Source organism: Aplidium turbinatum, chromosome 8, assembly GCF_918807975.1.
Source record: "Aplidium turbinatum chromosome 8, kaAplTurb1.1, whole genome shotgun sequence".
Taxonomy (NCBI): Eukaryota; Metazoa; Chordata; class Ascidiacea; order Aplousobranchia; family Polyclinidae; genus Aplidium; species Aplidium turbinatum.
The window spans coordinates 16,981,587-16,999,008 of NC_137479.1; the positions used below are offsets into that span (position 1 = coordinate 16,981,587).

The 17,422-nt window shown below is 38.6% G+C and overlaps 1 protein-coding gene across 2 annotated transcripts; it reads right to left on the bottom strand.

The window, feature by feature from the left end:
• Positions 1 to 3,359: 3,359 nt before the first annotated feature.
• Positions 3,360 to 9,392, bottom strand: LOC145775756 (kelch-like protein 36). 2 transcript variants are annotated; one of them, XM_082587118.1, is made up of 3 exons: positions 7,960 to 9,392; positions 6,338 to 6,542; positions 3,360 to 6,085 (listed from the first exon to the last, which is right to left on the bottom strand). In XM_082587118.1, exons 1-3 carry the CDS (start codon positions 9,348 to 9,350, stop codon positions 5,600 to 5,602), a joined length of 2,082 nt encoding a protein of 693 aa, XP_082443244.1. In that variant the 5' UTR covers positions 9,351 to 9,392; the 3' UTR covers positions 3,360 to 5,599. The 2 variants fall into 2 exon arrangements, with proteins under 2 accessions (XP_082443244.1, XP_082443245.1); XM_082587119.1 differs by having other exon boundaries at positions 7,954 to 9,392.
• Positions 9,393 to 17,422: the final 8,030 nt, after the last annotated feature.

A 17,422-nucleotide genomic window follows, 5' to 3' on the forward strand; every position in this document is an offset into this window, starting at 1 on the left:
ATAGGCCACAAACGATTAATTTATATAAAAATAAGGCATGAAATTTTATTGATGTCTTCATGCTAAGAATTTTTTTCTTTGAGTTGTTGAACGTATCATTCAAGACTGTAACGATCAAACGTCACCACCACCAGTACAGCCTTGTTCTCTCTATTGGCAAGATCACGGTATTCTTTGGCATGGCGGTTTGTAGAACCAATACCAGGCATGTGCTGAGAAGGTTGATTGTAGTGTAAACGGTTGAAGTGTATTAAAACGGCTAATACCTAGTGACAAGTATTGCATCCTGAATGGTGTAGCTTTTTTATCTCAATGCCTTGTTGTCAGTTGTTAACGTGCCAAAAAAAGTGCGTCTGTTTAAATTGAAACTAATTTTACCTTGTCTTGAGTTGTGCCACGTTTACCTGTGCCATACGTGGCTCTATATTAGTGCACAGTTATCTAAAACAGCAACTCACAACTTTTATGAGGTTTTGATGTATTTATCCGTGATATCAACTCAAAACAACACAAGTGAAAACACAATTTCATATCGTTTAAATGTGGTAACTGCGGTTGCTCGATACGCAATGATATGATAGGGCTAGGCAGTAGCGCGCCCAGAAAAAAAGTTAGGGGTGGGCTAATTCAGAAATGTCAGCCGAGTGATTTGCGACAATAGTGACAGTGACAATAGACCAATGCCCATCCCTTTGGTTAATATTTAAAGGCACTCATAGCCCACAACCCACCGGTTGCCGATACATCGGGATTCGTTCTCTCAATTAGATTAGATGTTGGCCTAGTGAACCCCATGCTACTAGCACCATCAGCATCTGCATCCTCATCCCTACGTCCACTCTTGCAATCTTCTATAGATTTAGACTTTTTCGTCATGTACGACAAAATAGAATTAGCTTTCCGTTTGCCAACAAAAATAAGTGCGAAAACAACAACCAGCACGAAAACAGTTTCAAACAAAACATTAATTTTGTAAACAATGAATTTGATGTGGACGTTTTTCCTACTTACAAAACATTCAAATTTTGTTTTTTTTTTCAACTAAAGTCCCAGACGCCTTCGTCTCTCTGCTCAAATGTCGTATACAGTTTTACATGTCCATGTGATTCGGCATTGACATACAGAACATCCGTATGTCCACCAGACATTTGACCACGAGAGTACGAGAGCATTTGAACTTTATGGAGTTAAAGAAAAGTGCCTTCAAAGACCATATCATGAAGTATTCTTTTTGCTCTGATCGAAAATTCTCTGCCGACTCATTTAAAATTTATGCAAAGGAAAATCCCTATTTGACACCAAAATTCAGGAAGCGCTGTTAATGAAACGCTATAGCCTAACTCAAATTTAAACAAACAATTACCGGTATTTGCTGGAGGCGCGTCCATTCTCTTCAACAGTTACTTTTGTCTTGGGCAGGACACTTAAAGGCATGCCTGAAGGTGGACATGAAGATTGGCTTCCTTGCCTTCCCGTCCACTTAATCTAAATCTTCAACTATCAGGTGTAAGCCTGGATACGACAAAAAAAAAACATTTACTTGATGTATCACGTTCCTTGTGGTGAAAAATTTTCGTAGTTATTTCTGTAGTTGCCTTTTCCTAATGTTATTTTACCTTCAAGAAGTTGAAATTCATTGCATTTTTATAAATATTTTTAGGTTCCTGACGAGGGCTTAAGTTAAACCGAAACGTTCGACTGTTAAGTTAAAACTATTTGTAAATATGTAAAATATGTGGTTATAATGCTCAGCCCTGTTGTATTGTTGTTTCGTATTCATACCTAACCTGTAAGTAAAACTAAAGGTATAAATGAGGAACATACAAAACTTCATTTTTAGTGGCGGGTTTGAGCCCCTTTAGCTCCATGCTGGGTGCGCTACAGGGGTTAGGCCAAAGCGAGACTTTTGGGGTGTTTACAAAAAATATATATTTTAAATTTAAAACGTTTCAAACGTATATATCCGGGTAGAAAGATGAGCATGGGCTTGCTATGCTGTCATAATTCAAAAACAATGCTTCAGAATGGTCGCAACAATGGCAGCAGTTTCATATTGCAAAGGAACAAAAATAAACCGTGACATGGCTGACATTCTCAAACGCAAATGGGCTATGGCTATCAAGATGTAGACTTAATTTGTTTGATCTTTGATATGGAAGTAAGATCTTGATTCTTGCAAAGGTAAAAAGTGGAGATTCTTTGCCTTTGTTTCAATAATTACTTTGTAAATGACAGGCTAGTGTCCCAGTCCCACTGGTGCAGCAGGTAGGGCAGGGATTGATTTCAGATCGGATTTTACCTAAATTCATAAGTAGGTTATAGTGAATAAGTCAGAAAGAAAGATTTCCGAAAGCAATGCAATTTCTGTGGGTAAATATTTTGACACTGTGGCCGAAGAAAATGTACAAAAGTTTATCAGTGTAACTGTGTAAAACATCACTTTTGGAAAATAAGATTGATAGTAATTGTGTCTCCCATAGTTGTCTCTGTGTGGAAATGGCGCCATATGTGTTCTGTCTTGTTGCAACAAACGGTGGGGATATGGAAAGGGTAATAACGTAATTACAATAAAAACGACACGAAGCGACAAAACATGAAGGCTGTCATTGGTCTGTTATTCCCAGTCTCACAAGCACTGCGATGCCTACATGGTGTGGACTATTCTATTTACACTTGCTTAGTTTTAGTTGATTGCTACGTTTTTATGATTTGATCTTTTCTTGCGTTGAGTCAACGCTGTGGTCTCAAAATTCAAATAATTTAGCTATTTATTGACTCAAGGTGGACTTCCGCTTAGCTGTCGACAAGTCGGAATATCGACTTGCATTGAAAGTGTTCATTCCAATTATTCCAAGACAAAAGTGGATACATAATAATCGCTTGCTATCCATTACCTGCTAATATGCAGAACCATGCCTGTTCTCAACTTTTCAGTAAAGTCAATTCACTTATCCATCTTCTTTAAAGTTTAAACAACTGATGAACTATTGTGCTTTACCCTTACGTTCGTGCATCACTGCCATACATCCAATCAACGCATTGTTGGAGCGGTTTTGATTGCGAATACAGCAATCGCCACTTGCGGCAATCAACAACGGTTCGAGCTAAAATTAGAGCGCTGAGTCAACACCGCGACCGCAGGTTCAGCTGATTATGAGTCATGAGAGAAAATTGTTTCCATAGCGAACCTTTCCAAGCTAGTTACATTTTAATCACCCACGGGCGTATTTGCTTATTCGGATATTCCATACCAACTTGACGTTGGGCTGTTATTAGCAAAGCTACAAGTTTCTGGATGAGGATTGCTGCAAAACATTTCACTCTTTATCAATCTTAATCCTTCGATAGCGAAAAAAGGAAAAGGGTCAAAGAAAGTTTTGTATTATAAAATAACAGTACGAAAAACACGCCGAAATAGATTTGAGCCGGAAGATGCATCAAAAACATTTCAGCGCAATAAATCTTTCATGAAATAAAGAAACTTAAAACACCAAACATCAAATTAATACAACAAAGCTTTTTAGATTGAGTACTTTTCCAACACAAAACACGACAAACATGGTTTCAAAATGATTTTTTTAAATCAAGCCTTGTAGCTGTATGGCTTGTGTCATTTAAAGTCTCGTGCTAAAGTCTAGTCAAAGCCGGCACGTAGGCCGTCTTCATTTCAGACGCGGTTAAAATAAATGGGAGACAATGGAACTATAACAGAATACTTAGGCAACGAAACAGATGAAAAAACATACAGGTAATGTGCGGCATAAAACAGCTTTGAGCCTAAAACAATAGAAACTCGATCCCAACAACTTTAACAGTGACTAGAAGCACACTTGAGTAGCACAATGCACTGATGAAAAGGGGGTTACTCCTAACCAGCAAATCAGTTCTTTTTATATTGATTCAACGTCAAACATAAGTTTGAGTCTAGATAAAAAAGGCTGACTTGCTGGCTGAGCTGATACGCTTGATGTAAGTTTTTTTAGCGTTGTTTTGTGTCAAGCCAACGTTACAACACCAAACAAAACTAATACACCGCAAGAACAATCATGCATAAATACAAACTAGAGATTTTTGCAAGCAACATTATTTCACCTTGTCAAAGATAGGTTCGCAATTCCACACAGACTAAAGCACTTTAATAATGGGAAAACCTTCACATGCAGTTCCCATAAAACACAGCGGCAGCATAGATCGCAAGGCTGGAAATCTAACGACCAGTTGATAGAAGGTTCGGTACATTAAATGGAAACATTCAAACAACTGAATAGGGGTAGGGGAGTTGCTCATTGAGATGTCGTCAATGACGTAACAACATGGTGCACATGACAAGAATCTGACATTTTGATACTTCGTCAAAAAATACAATCAGTTGGAGCTTTGCGCTCACAATATACGTTTTTGGCAGCACGAAAGAAAAGTATGTCGAATTTAATCAGGAGCTTCGTCATGTAAAGTAACTGTCATTAGTTTGTACTAAGGAATTGCGTAACCAAACGCCAACAAAGGGTCAGCGGTAGAGTATTGGCTAATATTGTAAGTTGCCTATTTTGTGATTGAAAGCACCTAGAAGAACATTGGTTCGCATAACGTTTCAGTTCAGTGTTACTTTGGGTTGTTCGAAGCGATTGTTTTTTTGAAACGCAACATTTTGCATAAACATAGATGTTTGCAAACGTGGTTAACTCCACCTAGGAAATCATTCCTTGCATTTAACGTCTGCGACTTTAAACACCGATTTGCTGTCGATGTTCGCGGACGTTGAATCAATATAAAAACATTTATTTACTCGCTATGTAGAGTGCCGGTTTATTTCAGCTCATACCCAGATAGCAAAATCAGTCATTTTTACAATGATTCAACGTTTGTTTAACGACACAATAAGCAAAGCTAGACCAAAGGACCTGCTAGGCCTTGCTATTTAAAAATGTTACTATTTAAAAAGTTTCTATCACAGCTCTGAGCTGTAAGTCAGCCAGCAAAATTCGTTCATTTTGCATTGGAAACAATGTAGGCTACAAGTAGAAACGGATTTTGCAAGGTTAGAAAGCATACTAAGCCTGTGATAAACTTGAAAAGCGGTTATGTTATGGAGACTATCTACCCATCATACAAGCACGTGACTTTCGCACAGGTATTTAACTGGAATAAGATATACCAAATGAAAGCAGCACGCCAATTGTTTCAGATTTTCAATTGAATGAGCAAATAGTACATAAATTTAAAGACTTTGGAATTCTTTAAGAAATTGATGCGGTATAATATGTTAAGGTTTGCATTGGCGGTTGTTCTTGGTTTGTTGCAAAGTAATTCAGCAGATTTGCACAAAGATTTGTTTTCGAAGCAGCTTTGACGTCCCTCTTGAATGCACACTCCAGTGCAGCTGCAATTTTATAAAAAAATGTTGCTGCATTGACGGGTACATGTTTCGCACACACAGGCATTTTCTTTTCAGGAAACCTACTCGCCCACTCGGCAATCGTCGCTCTCCTCTCGACTTGGTATTATTTCCATAATATGACGTTGGTGTAACATGACACTTTCTTATCAGCGGTTGTTCACAAAATGGCCTCGTTTGCAAAACGAAGCTTTCAGGTTCTATCTACGTTTTGGAGGCGCTGATGTTGATATCGAAACACGGCTGTTTGGTCTTCATCTCAAACCACATCTTCTGTTCGACATTGTACTCCAACATCGTATACTTCTCAGGAAAGGACGCTGCAGAAACACATATTCTTCCACAGTCGTTGATGAGGACGTTGAGACGAATCGTGGAGAGAAACAGAGGAACAGGAAGAACTTGGCCAATAAAATTCCACATTCTCGAATCGACGTCAAACGCTTCGACCTCCCAGACATTTCTTCCAGAGAATGGATTGTCCACTCCTCCGACAATCCACAACCGGCCATCGTGTCCTTCTATCATGACATGATAGCCTCTTTCCGCCATCATAGGAGAGAAAATAGACTCCCATGTGTTAGCTTTTGGGTCAAAACAGAAAACAGTTCCGACAGTCTCATAGTCATTGAATCCACCAGTTATGTAGATCTTTCCTTTGCATGCCAATCCAGCTGCCATGTAAAGGCGCTACAAACAATATAAAAATATTTCAAACTCTTGTTTCGTTAAACAATAATTTGCAACTAGATTTAGTTGCTGACCGTATCTGTACAATACAGAGAACAGGATATCATATCTCCTGATTTGAAAAGCACTACAAGGTGTCAACGGTAAAATCAACAGACATCTTCATTAGTTTCTTGTTCATTTAAGTATGCTTTAATTCAACTACTGTATTGTTTTAACATTTTCATAAAAATCATAACAAACACAACTTACCTCTGGAAGTCTGGCCACATATTCCCAAGTGTTGGTGGACGGATCGTACCTTTCGGCTGTGTTCAATGCTCCACGCCTGTTTCTTCCTCCAAAAACATAAATGTAATCACCAAACGAAACAGCCACGAAATCTCCCCGTTCTTCCAGCATGCTTGCTACATTGACGCAGACGTCCAATCTTGGGTCATAGCGAATTACAGTTCGGCTGCAAAAAAGAAAAAGTTGTTACAAGCCTACATGCAACTTTCAGTTTTCAAATAACTACCGTACGAAAATTATCAATTTTTACACTGGTTTAATTTTTTCGCTTGATGCTGAAGTACTATTATGTGTCAAAAGCACCGATTTTGGGTAAAATCTACTCCCTACCAACAAATAGAGTAGTAATAAGCTCGATCGACGCAACCTGGGAGTCGTACCAGGTGGGACTAACAAACGGGGAAGCATCTCCTGACTAATATTCTGACGCACATTTACGTTGTTGGCAAAGAAAAAGCAAAAACAGTGGGATTTGCCACCTTGACCCTGTCAGCTACGTGTATTACAAAGCACTTGTTAAATTGCAATAAGTGTATACTTGTACATTTATGACAAGACTTTCAATCTCCAGGTAGCTTTTGTCAGTGTCTGTGAAGCAAACTGTTGCTTGAATTGTTTGTTTTACGTCAAAGGGGGATGGAGTTTGCAAATATAACTTTACTACCCGGCACAAACACCTCGTTTGACCTCTTTTCACAAAGTGGATATAAAGCTTTTGCTGGTTGCGGCATTTACTTAACGCCATTTTAACTTTTCCTATCCAATGTTTTATAACAGTAAAACTACAAAGAATCAATGATTCAAACAATCGATGATTTAAACTTTTTAACAAAGGTCACCGAGAAATTTCTGCCTCTGCAATAAACTGCAAACTGTCAACGCAAAATAAACAATAAACTTGAACACTGGACTGTTTGTAGAAGAGATAACTCGCAAACGAGCAGATATAGGCCTAGTTTCAGTCCTTTTTAATGCTGAGTCTATAAAAATTGTTTGTCCATCAAGGTAAACGAACGAGGTATAAAGGTGACTTGAAATGCAATACGCCTACGACCCAGTCAATAAATCAATCGCTTTTTTGCATAGTTTCAGTGACCAGTGTTTCCAAACGCAGAAGCAGCGTAAAAGCACACGGATTTGCTGGCTGGGGAGGAAACATAAGTTTGAACAAACAAATCTATTGAACTAAAGTTTACAGTTTGGAATGTTTCAAGTGAAATGTTTCAAGCTATTAAGTGGGGAGCAAAGTTTTCTGTAACGAGAAAAATGCGTCACAAAATGAGCTTACATGTTTTAAGAAGAATGCTTTATTTTTGAGCAATATTATAAGAAAAGCAAAGTCTCAATTCAATAACAATCATTTTGCAAAAAAGCAATTTGTCTTGTTGACAGTTACACTTCTGGCTTTACCAGCCTTATTGGAGGTAATTAACTTACATGGTTTTCTAGTCATTGTGTATTTGTCAGAATCATGCCTGATTGTATTATGATTTTAGTATAAAACCTTTTAGTATAGATTTTAGTATAAAAAAAAACAAAAAACAGTATAAAACCAATAAAAAAACAAAACAAACAACACATACCTGTAGCCTTCATCAATGGATCTTGTTCCTCCAAGTACAAAGACAAAACCATTCATCTCTACCACGCTATGGAAAGGATCTCGTATAGGTCTCTCATTCTTTTTGGGTGGCGTGAGACGTTCAAGTTGTGTAATTCTGTTTGAACCAACAGGAAGTCTCAATGTAGATTGTGCTGTCACTCCATCCACGGAAATCCATGACATGGATGAAACGCGTAGATTGGTAGAGGCAGACTGCATGAGTGGCTGGTTGTAAATTTGTTGGTGGTATTTCAAAGCTTCCAGCAAATGGTTTCGAAAAACTGAACCATAATCGTTCTTGGATGTAACGTTTGCAGCTTCTTCAACTGCATTCTGTTCCTCGATGATTTGCCTACACGACGCCATGATGTCGGCTGAAGGAATAAGTGAAAAGCGAACGTTTGACAAAATTTTTTCTTGAGTTTTTTCACAACACGCGTTGCAATTTATCAGCAGCCAGCGTAAAACAACACGCAAAATAGAAAGTTCGGCTCGAGAATTAGATTCCCTCCCAAGGTAATCGCTTGTTAAACAAGCTATGAGGTCATCAGCGTGAAGAAAATTAACTCCAGACGTCGCATTATCTAACTCAGTAAAGTGATCGTGCATGAAAACGCAGCAACTTTTCAGCAAGTCCTTCAGAGCCAATTCTCGTCCTAAACAGGACAACATACAAACTACATCGCTATTCAAATTAGCCATCATGTACTGAGAGCAATGCTCAATCATAGACTGAATTTGATAAAACACTGCAACTTTCAAAAGTTCTATTGAGTCATCAAAGTCTTCAATAAAAAGTTCTCCAGTATATATGAAGTCCAAAACTCTTTGGAAAAATCCGCCGTCTACGCCTCGTAGATAAATAATGTTCATGTCATTCTCCTTCATTTTGGACGTAAACATGGCGCGGAAATACTCGCTGCAAGCAGCAAGCACGACTTTGTGGGCGTCACATTTGCAATCGTCTGCTATCAAGGTAACATCACAACAACAGTGCTGATGACGGAGGTTATTAAGAGCACCCAATCGCTCTTCCACAGTTTCTGATGGTGATTTTACAGAACTAGCATCTTCTCTATAATCTTCAGTACCAGAAGAGTAAGCTTCATTCACTAAAAACACATCATCTTGCTGAGAAAAATCAACACCTTCATCGCTTATTGGACTAATTGGAGATTTCAAGTGTTCTCCTTCAGACGAACGGGCGCTCATGAGAACGATTTTATGAGCTGGAACTAATTGTAACTCTCCAGAGACAGTAATATCACACAGAATACCTCCCTTCTGAAACTTTCCCATCTCTTTGAAGAGATAAGAAGCATGTCTGTGTTTCTCATTCGATCTCTTCAACATTTCACTGTTTATCACCATTATCACAATCACTTAATGTCGCATACAAAAAGGTAGGTTGAAAGCATCTGAAACACAATCAAAAAGTAAGCACGAGATCATGTAAATTACACACTATTATTTTATTGCTATAAGTTACAGCTGTTTTGAAACACAATTGCTAACAAATTAGGCCTACTGTATATAAAATGTCAAGAGTGGAATTTTTTGTCAGTCAAGGGCGCCGTAACTACAACTTTGGTAGAGAGCAACTGCAGGTTTATCTTTTAAAAGTATACTTCAAAAGATTGCTTAAGTTTTTTTTTTTTTTAGCAACGCCATTAAAATATCTTTTGTCTGGTAAATCAATCAAACCAGTAACTGAATTGGTAACAAAACGATTTCCTTTAACACAGGCTACCACTTTTCGCTGTGATCCAGACTCGAGGACTAGGCATTAATTTCATTGTTCTTTTGCGATACAGTAGTTGTCAAAAGATTTGCAGACTGTCAGCGCGTTGTCGTGTGCGCTTGTTACACCACCTAGCAAACAAAGCTGAACATTGCACAACACCTGATTGAGCTGAATGAAACATTTGCTCAACGAACGGTCTTATATAAGCGTCATGTTTACCGGTTGGAGTTGAAAGAAAAACAAAACGGCTTGGTGTGCAGCTGATATCCCGAGCTTGCACGTTCGCAACCGAACGGCAATTGTCACTTTTTGTACCAAAACAAAACGGAGGCAATACACTACATTGATTAAACGTCTTAGATAGTTATCATGAACATATTTCAAACTTTGAAGGTTCATCTCATTTTTATTCTTAAATCAGAACAATTCAAACATTTTATTATCATGCTGAAAACTAAAATGTATAGTTTGCTCATCTTTAAAGCGTTTCTTGACAACACAAACTTTCAATTCCTGGGTCTTGTAGGGGTTGAGATTCAATCATATGAAGCATGGGAAAAGGTCGCGTGTGACCACGACCACGGCGGTTTAAAATCTACGAGACAATACATTTTGATTTCAAGCTATTTTCACTATTAATCAAAAAAAAATTTAAATGATCAACGGCTGTTTGCACCATATAACGGTGTGGTCAACACACTGTTTTGATGGCAAAAATAACAACTGAACTATTGCACTGTGTACAAACTTGCCGATTAAACAATTTCTTGTAAAACTCCTGTTTCGTTAAATACGTCGTCAGTTACTTGTTACAAAATAACAACAACTGAAAAACTGTGACGTAAACAACTAATCTGGTTGGTTTCAGCAGCAAAAGTGAAGGATTTACAAAGTGTCAAATGCTACTACATAGGTGGCTTGAGGAAGAACTTTCTCGGCTTACAAACCATACACTTGGTTTCTTTCACTCAACTTCATAAAACAAAAACAATTGCTGCACTAATAACTGAAATGAGGTCAGCGCAACAGCGATTGCCGCAAACATCCCAAAATCGCTGCGGGTTGCGTTAGCGCTCCGCATGTTGACAGCAAGCTTACTTCGAACACGGTGCGTTGCCTGTGTTACGTAACAGAATCCAAATTTTTTCTTTTTCAACAATGTCCATCTGTAGAAATTAAAAACTTAAGAAAAGTAAAACCTTGACTTGAGTGAAGCATCAAAAAGTATAGCCTACATTCTGGATATACCTTTCACACAATTAGATTGGCGTTGCTACGAAAGCACCGCCACAACCCTGACGAAGAAATAGAATTGCTCGGAAAATAAAAGCGTTTGTAATACCCTAGCCTAGCCAATGTTACAAACACCATATCACTTGCTGGTGACCAAAAAACTATTTTGAATCAGCGATTCACTAACTGATCGAAAATCGAAATGGCGAACGACTGGGGTAGGTTCATTCTGAGTTAGCAAAACAGATGGCTTAGGCTACGCTCCGATGCACAAAGTTCGGCCAATAAGCTACAGCTGAACACGCGGCTTCTTCGTGACCTAGTGCTGGTGCCTCGGTTTCAAACTCGCTGAATAAAACAGTAATTCGGGCATTTCGTTGTTCGCATAATAGGGGAATTAACAAAAACAAAACTTTTATCAAATCAAATGCTATTCCCTCCATTACTTTTAACTCACTATTTCATTGCGAAAATGTTACTTTGCTGAGCTATCGCTTTTGCTTGCTCTGTTATAAATGTTTATAAATTATTCTGTGTGGGTAGTTTGCCAGTTGGAAGCAAGGTTGTTTTGAAACACTCTCTGCTGCTTCTCTGATTTTTTCATTTTAGCTACGCTTTAAAACAACAGCAATTTTGTTTTATTGTAAACTCGAAATAAAACGCTACCAAACCCTCACCAGCTATTCAGGCTAACCAGTCTTCAACATGAAAATATTTCTGAATTTAGAAACATTTCGTTCTGTTTTGAACAAAGCTTGAGAAAGAAATAGTCTCGACCAAAATAAGTCATTTCAAACAGCCTTAGCTGCGTGTTATGTTGCTGCCAATGAGGATGATTATAAAGTTATCACTGGATTGTATTCAATTACATCATCATTCGTATCTACCGTAGCGAATACAGGTCTTGGAACATTGAATTGTTACTTTGCTGCTGGCTTCTATCATTTTTTTTTAGTTTGCCACTTCTTGTAAAAATGAGCAACAAATGTAGTACTGAAGTTGGTAGGAAAAATGCCACTTTGACGTTGTTTCTATCAAACCTAGAAGAATGACTGGGGGTGTTGTCCATTAACAAAAGAACCAAGCGTCCTGTACTCTATTTCATTTTGAGACAAAAACCTTTATTAGGCTACATCCCGCATGTGTCGACATCCATCCCCCGGAGATCCATCCACGCTTAACCTTGACTTAGATACATAACAGCCCCTTCTCGATTCTTTATACAAACGGAGACTTTAATTTCTCAATGAATGCACACAGAACTTCATGCGTTCCTGTGGAATTCGCGCAAACAACCATTCGCGGAACTCGTCCTTAACCTTTCTTTTTCCTCGGGTGCTACTGATATCTTCAAATGCAGTGGCGGATTAAGGGTCTGCTGGCCTGTAGGCACATTTTATAAGTGGCCCGAAAATCAGGGTTGCAAATAAAAAATTGGAATTGTCAGTGTTGCCAAATTATTGTCACAAAGATCGTTTTTGCAACTATAGCACAGGATACCGTGCAAAAACTTGGTCATATGCCTAACTAAATAACACCTTTGCGCGTTTTTGCGATTGAAAACGCGTTAACTAGTTTTTGGAGGTCAATCTTACTGGAGTAAATCGCTTTCAATACACATATCGTTAGGATCTGCTATACAGTAGATACACCCGAGGGCCGAGACTCAATCTTGCACTACCTACGTCCAAATACTCAATCTGATCTGATCTGATCATCATTCTGAATCTGATTAAAAGTTATTTCTAATTTCTTAACACAACACAAAGTCACGTTTGTTTCGTTGTGTCACCCAACGGAAATGCGAATTTTTAAAAACATAAAAAAGGAAGTGGCAACATGTTTCAATTTGTCTTTTTTTAACGATTTTTGCAACTTTTTTTTCATCTGGAAAAACAGAGCTATCAAGATAAATACATAATTATTAGTTTAGAAAATAATTATTTTGAAAACATGACTAATTTTCTACTGATTTTAAAGTGGCCTGAATTTTTGACTGGCCTGTAGGGCGTAGGCACGTGCCAGGCGCGGATGTAGGAGTTTTTTTGGGGGGGGCCAGAAAATTTGAAAATGAATTAAAAAGTAAGAAAAAGAAAAAACAGATATAAACAACCAGTGGCGGGGGGTCTGGGGGGCCTTCCCCAGAAAATTTTGAAAAATTACTTTGAATTTGGTGCATTCTGAGAGCATTTTCAACAAAAATATGGGTATAAATATTCCTGTGAAATGGTGCTGTCCGGTGGCATAGCAAAAGGATAAGATCATGTTTTCTTCGGCATTTTTTCGGTAATAAAGCTAAGTCTCTATGTTTTCTTGTTGCTAATTCCTGGCTGAGATGTTTGAATGTTTGGTATTGGCAAAACTCGCTCTTTTAATGCAGTTTCGCTTAAAATTAGGCAAACTTTGTTTTAGAGACATGGAGACTGAAAGCATCATTCTCAATATCGTGACGTCACACGCGTGCCAAAGGGAGGTTGTAAGTTTGCTGTGGGACTAATATCAGCTGTTTAGAAGCATATCAAACCATTCAACAATTTCTCACCAAATTTCGGGGGGGGCCCGGGCCCCTTGGGCCCCCCCATAGATCCGCGCCTGGCACGTGCCTACTTTGCCTAATGGTTAATCCGGCACTGTTCAAATGGCATGAGCAAGGTATGTAGGCTATGGACAGGAGTCGAAGAACTAGCCGTTTCATCCATATTATAAACATTTTCGGGATCATACTGAGCAGTAGTAGCATACGAATCATTCAAAGCAGCCGGTAGTTTAGACTAGAGTATTCTTTATCTACTTCAGCTCCTTGTAAAAGAACTTTTTGTAATCTCTTCCTTGCTCTGAATCGGCTAAGCCACTGCCATGAAGTCATCCTCTGATATCAACAGCTGTTTATCTATTTGCTTTGCTATAAAATCTCCAGTGAGGGTGGAACCGGAAGGCTTGCGCGGCGCATGCCACCAATCCAAAGATAGCAGACAAAATACACTTGGATTGTTGCGGTATAAAAAAGTTCATTGTCGTCCTGTGACCTACTGGGGCCCAAGACTCTATCCTTTCATCACTCCGGATTCACAATGATCCCGGATTACACTGGAAGGCTACTGGATAGCAGCCGGTCTTAGGTTTCATCACACAAGACACGCAGACATTCCACTCCGTTATGTGGCTTGAAGATGCAGCAATCGTTGGTGATGTGGTTTACGGTCATTTTTCGTTTTTTCTTCTACTACTACTATAAATACTTCACCACTTTTAGGCTTATTTTATTCTGACTATAGCTCCTGCAGAGAGTCATACGAAAACCTACACCATCGAGCAGTGGCGTATTTAGAAAGTTTGTTAGGGGGAGGCCAAGACATTGTGTCAGTCAGCCGCGTGGCGGCTGACTCGGCAGCTGTATACCAAAATGTCATATGATGCGTCAGAAAGGGGGGAGAGGGTTAGCTGAAACCGTCACATAGGGGGGAGGGGGTCCAAAATCAAGACTGATTCCGCAGAATTAAGTTACTGTTGCAATCAATGAACTAACCACAGATATCAAACACTTCAGAACATAAACAATAAGTTAGTCCTTTCGACCTCGAATACCTTTTTAACATTCTCGGCGATTCGCAATGACAATTTAGCCTACAGTTTAATGCGATGGCTGCGCTTGGCAAATATATCAATGACTGCATCATACTCGAGTAGGCCTACATTATCCTTGTTTAAATACATCGGAGCTAGACCATCCAAACGTGGCTCGGTCATAGTCGTGCGGTAATAATTTTTCAGGTAGGCTACTTTAGTGAACTGAAACATCGCTCATTGGAGGCAGTTGTAACTGGAAGCGAAGCAAAGAGTCGAAGTAATTCATGGATAATCGGATAAGTGCCGAGTTGTTCATCAGCTTGACACGCATCCACAAGAGTCGCAGGTCGTTTATCTACAGAAACTGCAAGCCAATTCGCTCTCCATTTTCGCAATTCAACAGTAGCTGCAAAGCAATTGCTTGGTTCAACATCCAGCATTTGTTTGTTTGTTTGTCATATCTTTACCCTGCATTGCGGGAAAGCGGACTTGAGCGCTATGCATCGGTGTCCTACGCCTTACGACGTACCGGTACACCTGACCCACGCTGCAGCCGACGGCAATGTCTGTTTTCGGTTGTCTGCTCTACTTATGACTTAAATTTTGTACTACCCATTACTCGAAATCGATCACTGGGTAGAGGCAATTATCGTAAAGTTTCTTGCCCAGAGAAACAACAGAAAGTGCGGGTGGCTGGAGCCGAACATGCAGGCTCTCGACTGCGAGCCCAACGCGCTAACCACTCGGCCACTGCCTAACCACTCTACCATGAAATGGTAGCAGTCGAAAATCTCCTCGATCGGGCAGTCTTCATCTTCATGAATCAATGAAGGCAGAAATGTGCTGACTTTAAAAGCTAGCGAGCAGTGTTCATTAAATCTCTCATGAATTTGTGCCATGCAATTGTCAAGGAAGAAAAACTGTTGACGAATTAAATTGCAAAAGTAGGCTATACCCCCGCGCTAGGACGAATCATCGAAGCAATTATGTCTTGCGCTAAAACTTTTTTTGCAAAATTTGTATTTTTTTTACCTGATCATTAGAGGGAGGCCATCGCCCTTTATCCTCCCCCCTAAATACGCTACTGCCATCGAGCTACCTACTATATGAGCAACATTCTACGAAATTTTTAAGTTTTGTACCATCAATCAACTCTTCACAGTTGGTATTGCTAGCTGTTGCTTTTAACTGCTCGATCGCTGGTCTAAAAATGGTAAGTTAGTGACTGTTGCTTTTAACTGCTCGATTGCTGGTCTAAAAATGGTAAGTTAGTGACTGTTGCTATTAAGCCTATCAATCATTGTCGTAGTTTGCATGGAATCGCAACGTCACACCCAAGGCCGAGGGTAATTACACCACCGGAAGCCTACTGAAAAAAATCACAAAATTTGCAATTAGTTTTATGCTTTTTATTTAAAAAAAAACGCTTTTGAACTGCATCGTTTTTCAGCAAATTTTTATCTGGTTCATATTGGAAGCTTTATATCAACCATTTACCTAACTTATCTGGCAACCTTGATACTGTTGTTCGCTTCCGGTATGAAAAAAGTTCAGAGGTTTGCGGTCAAGTAAACCGTTCCAAACAAAAATACAAAAGCTATACAAAAAAGAGATGTTTTCACATTTACTGTATTTGTTTATTTTCAGACCTTAAACAATTACAGTATTAGTCTGGTTGATTTGCTGCAATAAACCACTTGACATGACCAAAATCGGCCATAGAGTTCAGCTTTTTCACAACCGCCATTCTAAAATTTAGGTCAAAGAAGGCAAACAGTTTTTATCAAATTAACAAAACAAAATTGTGAACAAAAATTAAATCATTTTTTATTATATGCCAACATAAAGTATATACGGAAGTTGACTTATTTATTATGACCAGTTCAGAAAACTTTTTAAATTTTAAAACGGCAACACTGACCGAATTATTGAAACTTCGAATCTACTATTCTTGGACACATATCATATTAACAGTGGCTTAATGTTAGTAATTGCCACTAATTAGCCTACTTTGTACAATACGAGTTCTAAAAAAATGCATCTATCTTGTAAGTGAACTTCAAATTTAAAGTGATCTTGATCTTACTATTCTGCAAGATCAAGATCACCAAAATAAAAGTGATCTTTTAAACCTTTAACACCAAAATAAAAGTGAATAAAAGTTTATGCCCATCTCTGTCAATGACTATAGGCTAGGGGTTCTCAACCGTGGCCCTCGGCCCCCCAAGGGGGCCACATAGCGTTCTCAGGGGGGGTTACGATAAAAAGGCTTCATTAATGAATTATAACATGTATTAATTGATAGAAACGTAGAATTGTGACACAAAAAGCAGTCTTGTAGGACGTAGGTGTTAGTATCGTAAAGCTAGCTAAAAGCATGTTTTTTCATCGTATGTTGTATCTCACTGCATGTTGCATCATCTTTTGTGATTGTAACGTAACAATCAAGGATACGCTTGATTTATTGGTGTAGTCTATTACGAAAAAGAAAGCATTGGCGTGGCTTTGTGATGTTTTCATTTTGTAAATGAAAAACGTGTTTTCGTTTCGTTCGTTATTCTTCAAACAAATACATTTTTATTTCACTCAAGGGGGCCACGGTCTTTTACAGTCACATTCTGGGGGACCATGACTCAGAAAAGGTTGAGAACCACTGCTATATGCTATAACAGTCATTCGCAAATTAACAGTTAAAAATACAGTGTTACATTTCTTTTCCATAGTAAATAAACACAGCGGAAAATTAACTTGCATTATGATCTGTTTATGAATTGCCTACTTTATTAGTACTGGTTGCCAGAAAAGTTAACGTTATTACCAGTTGAAAGTTTCTACGAATATTTGTTTAAACGTTTTTAAATATATCGTGGTAAATCTTAAATTTTAAGAAGCCTCTAAA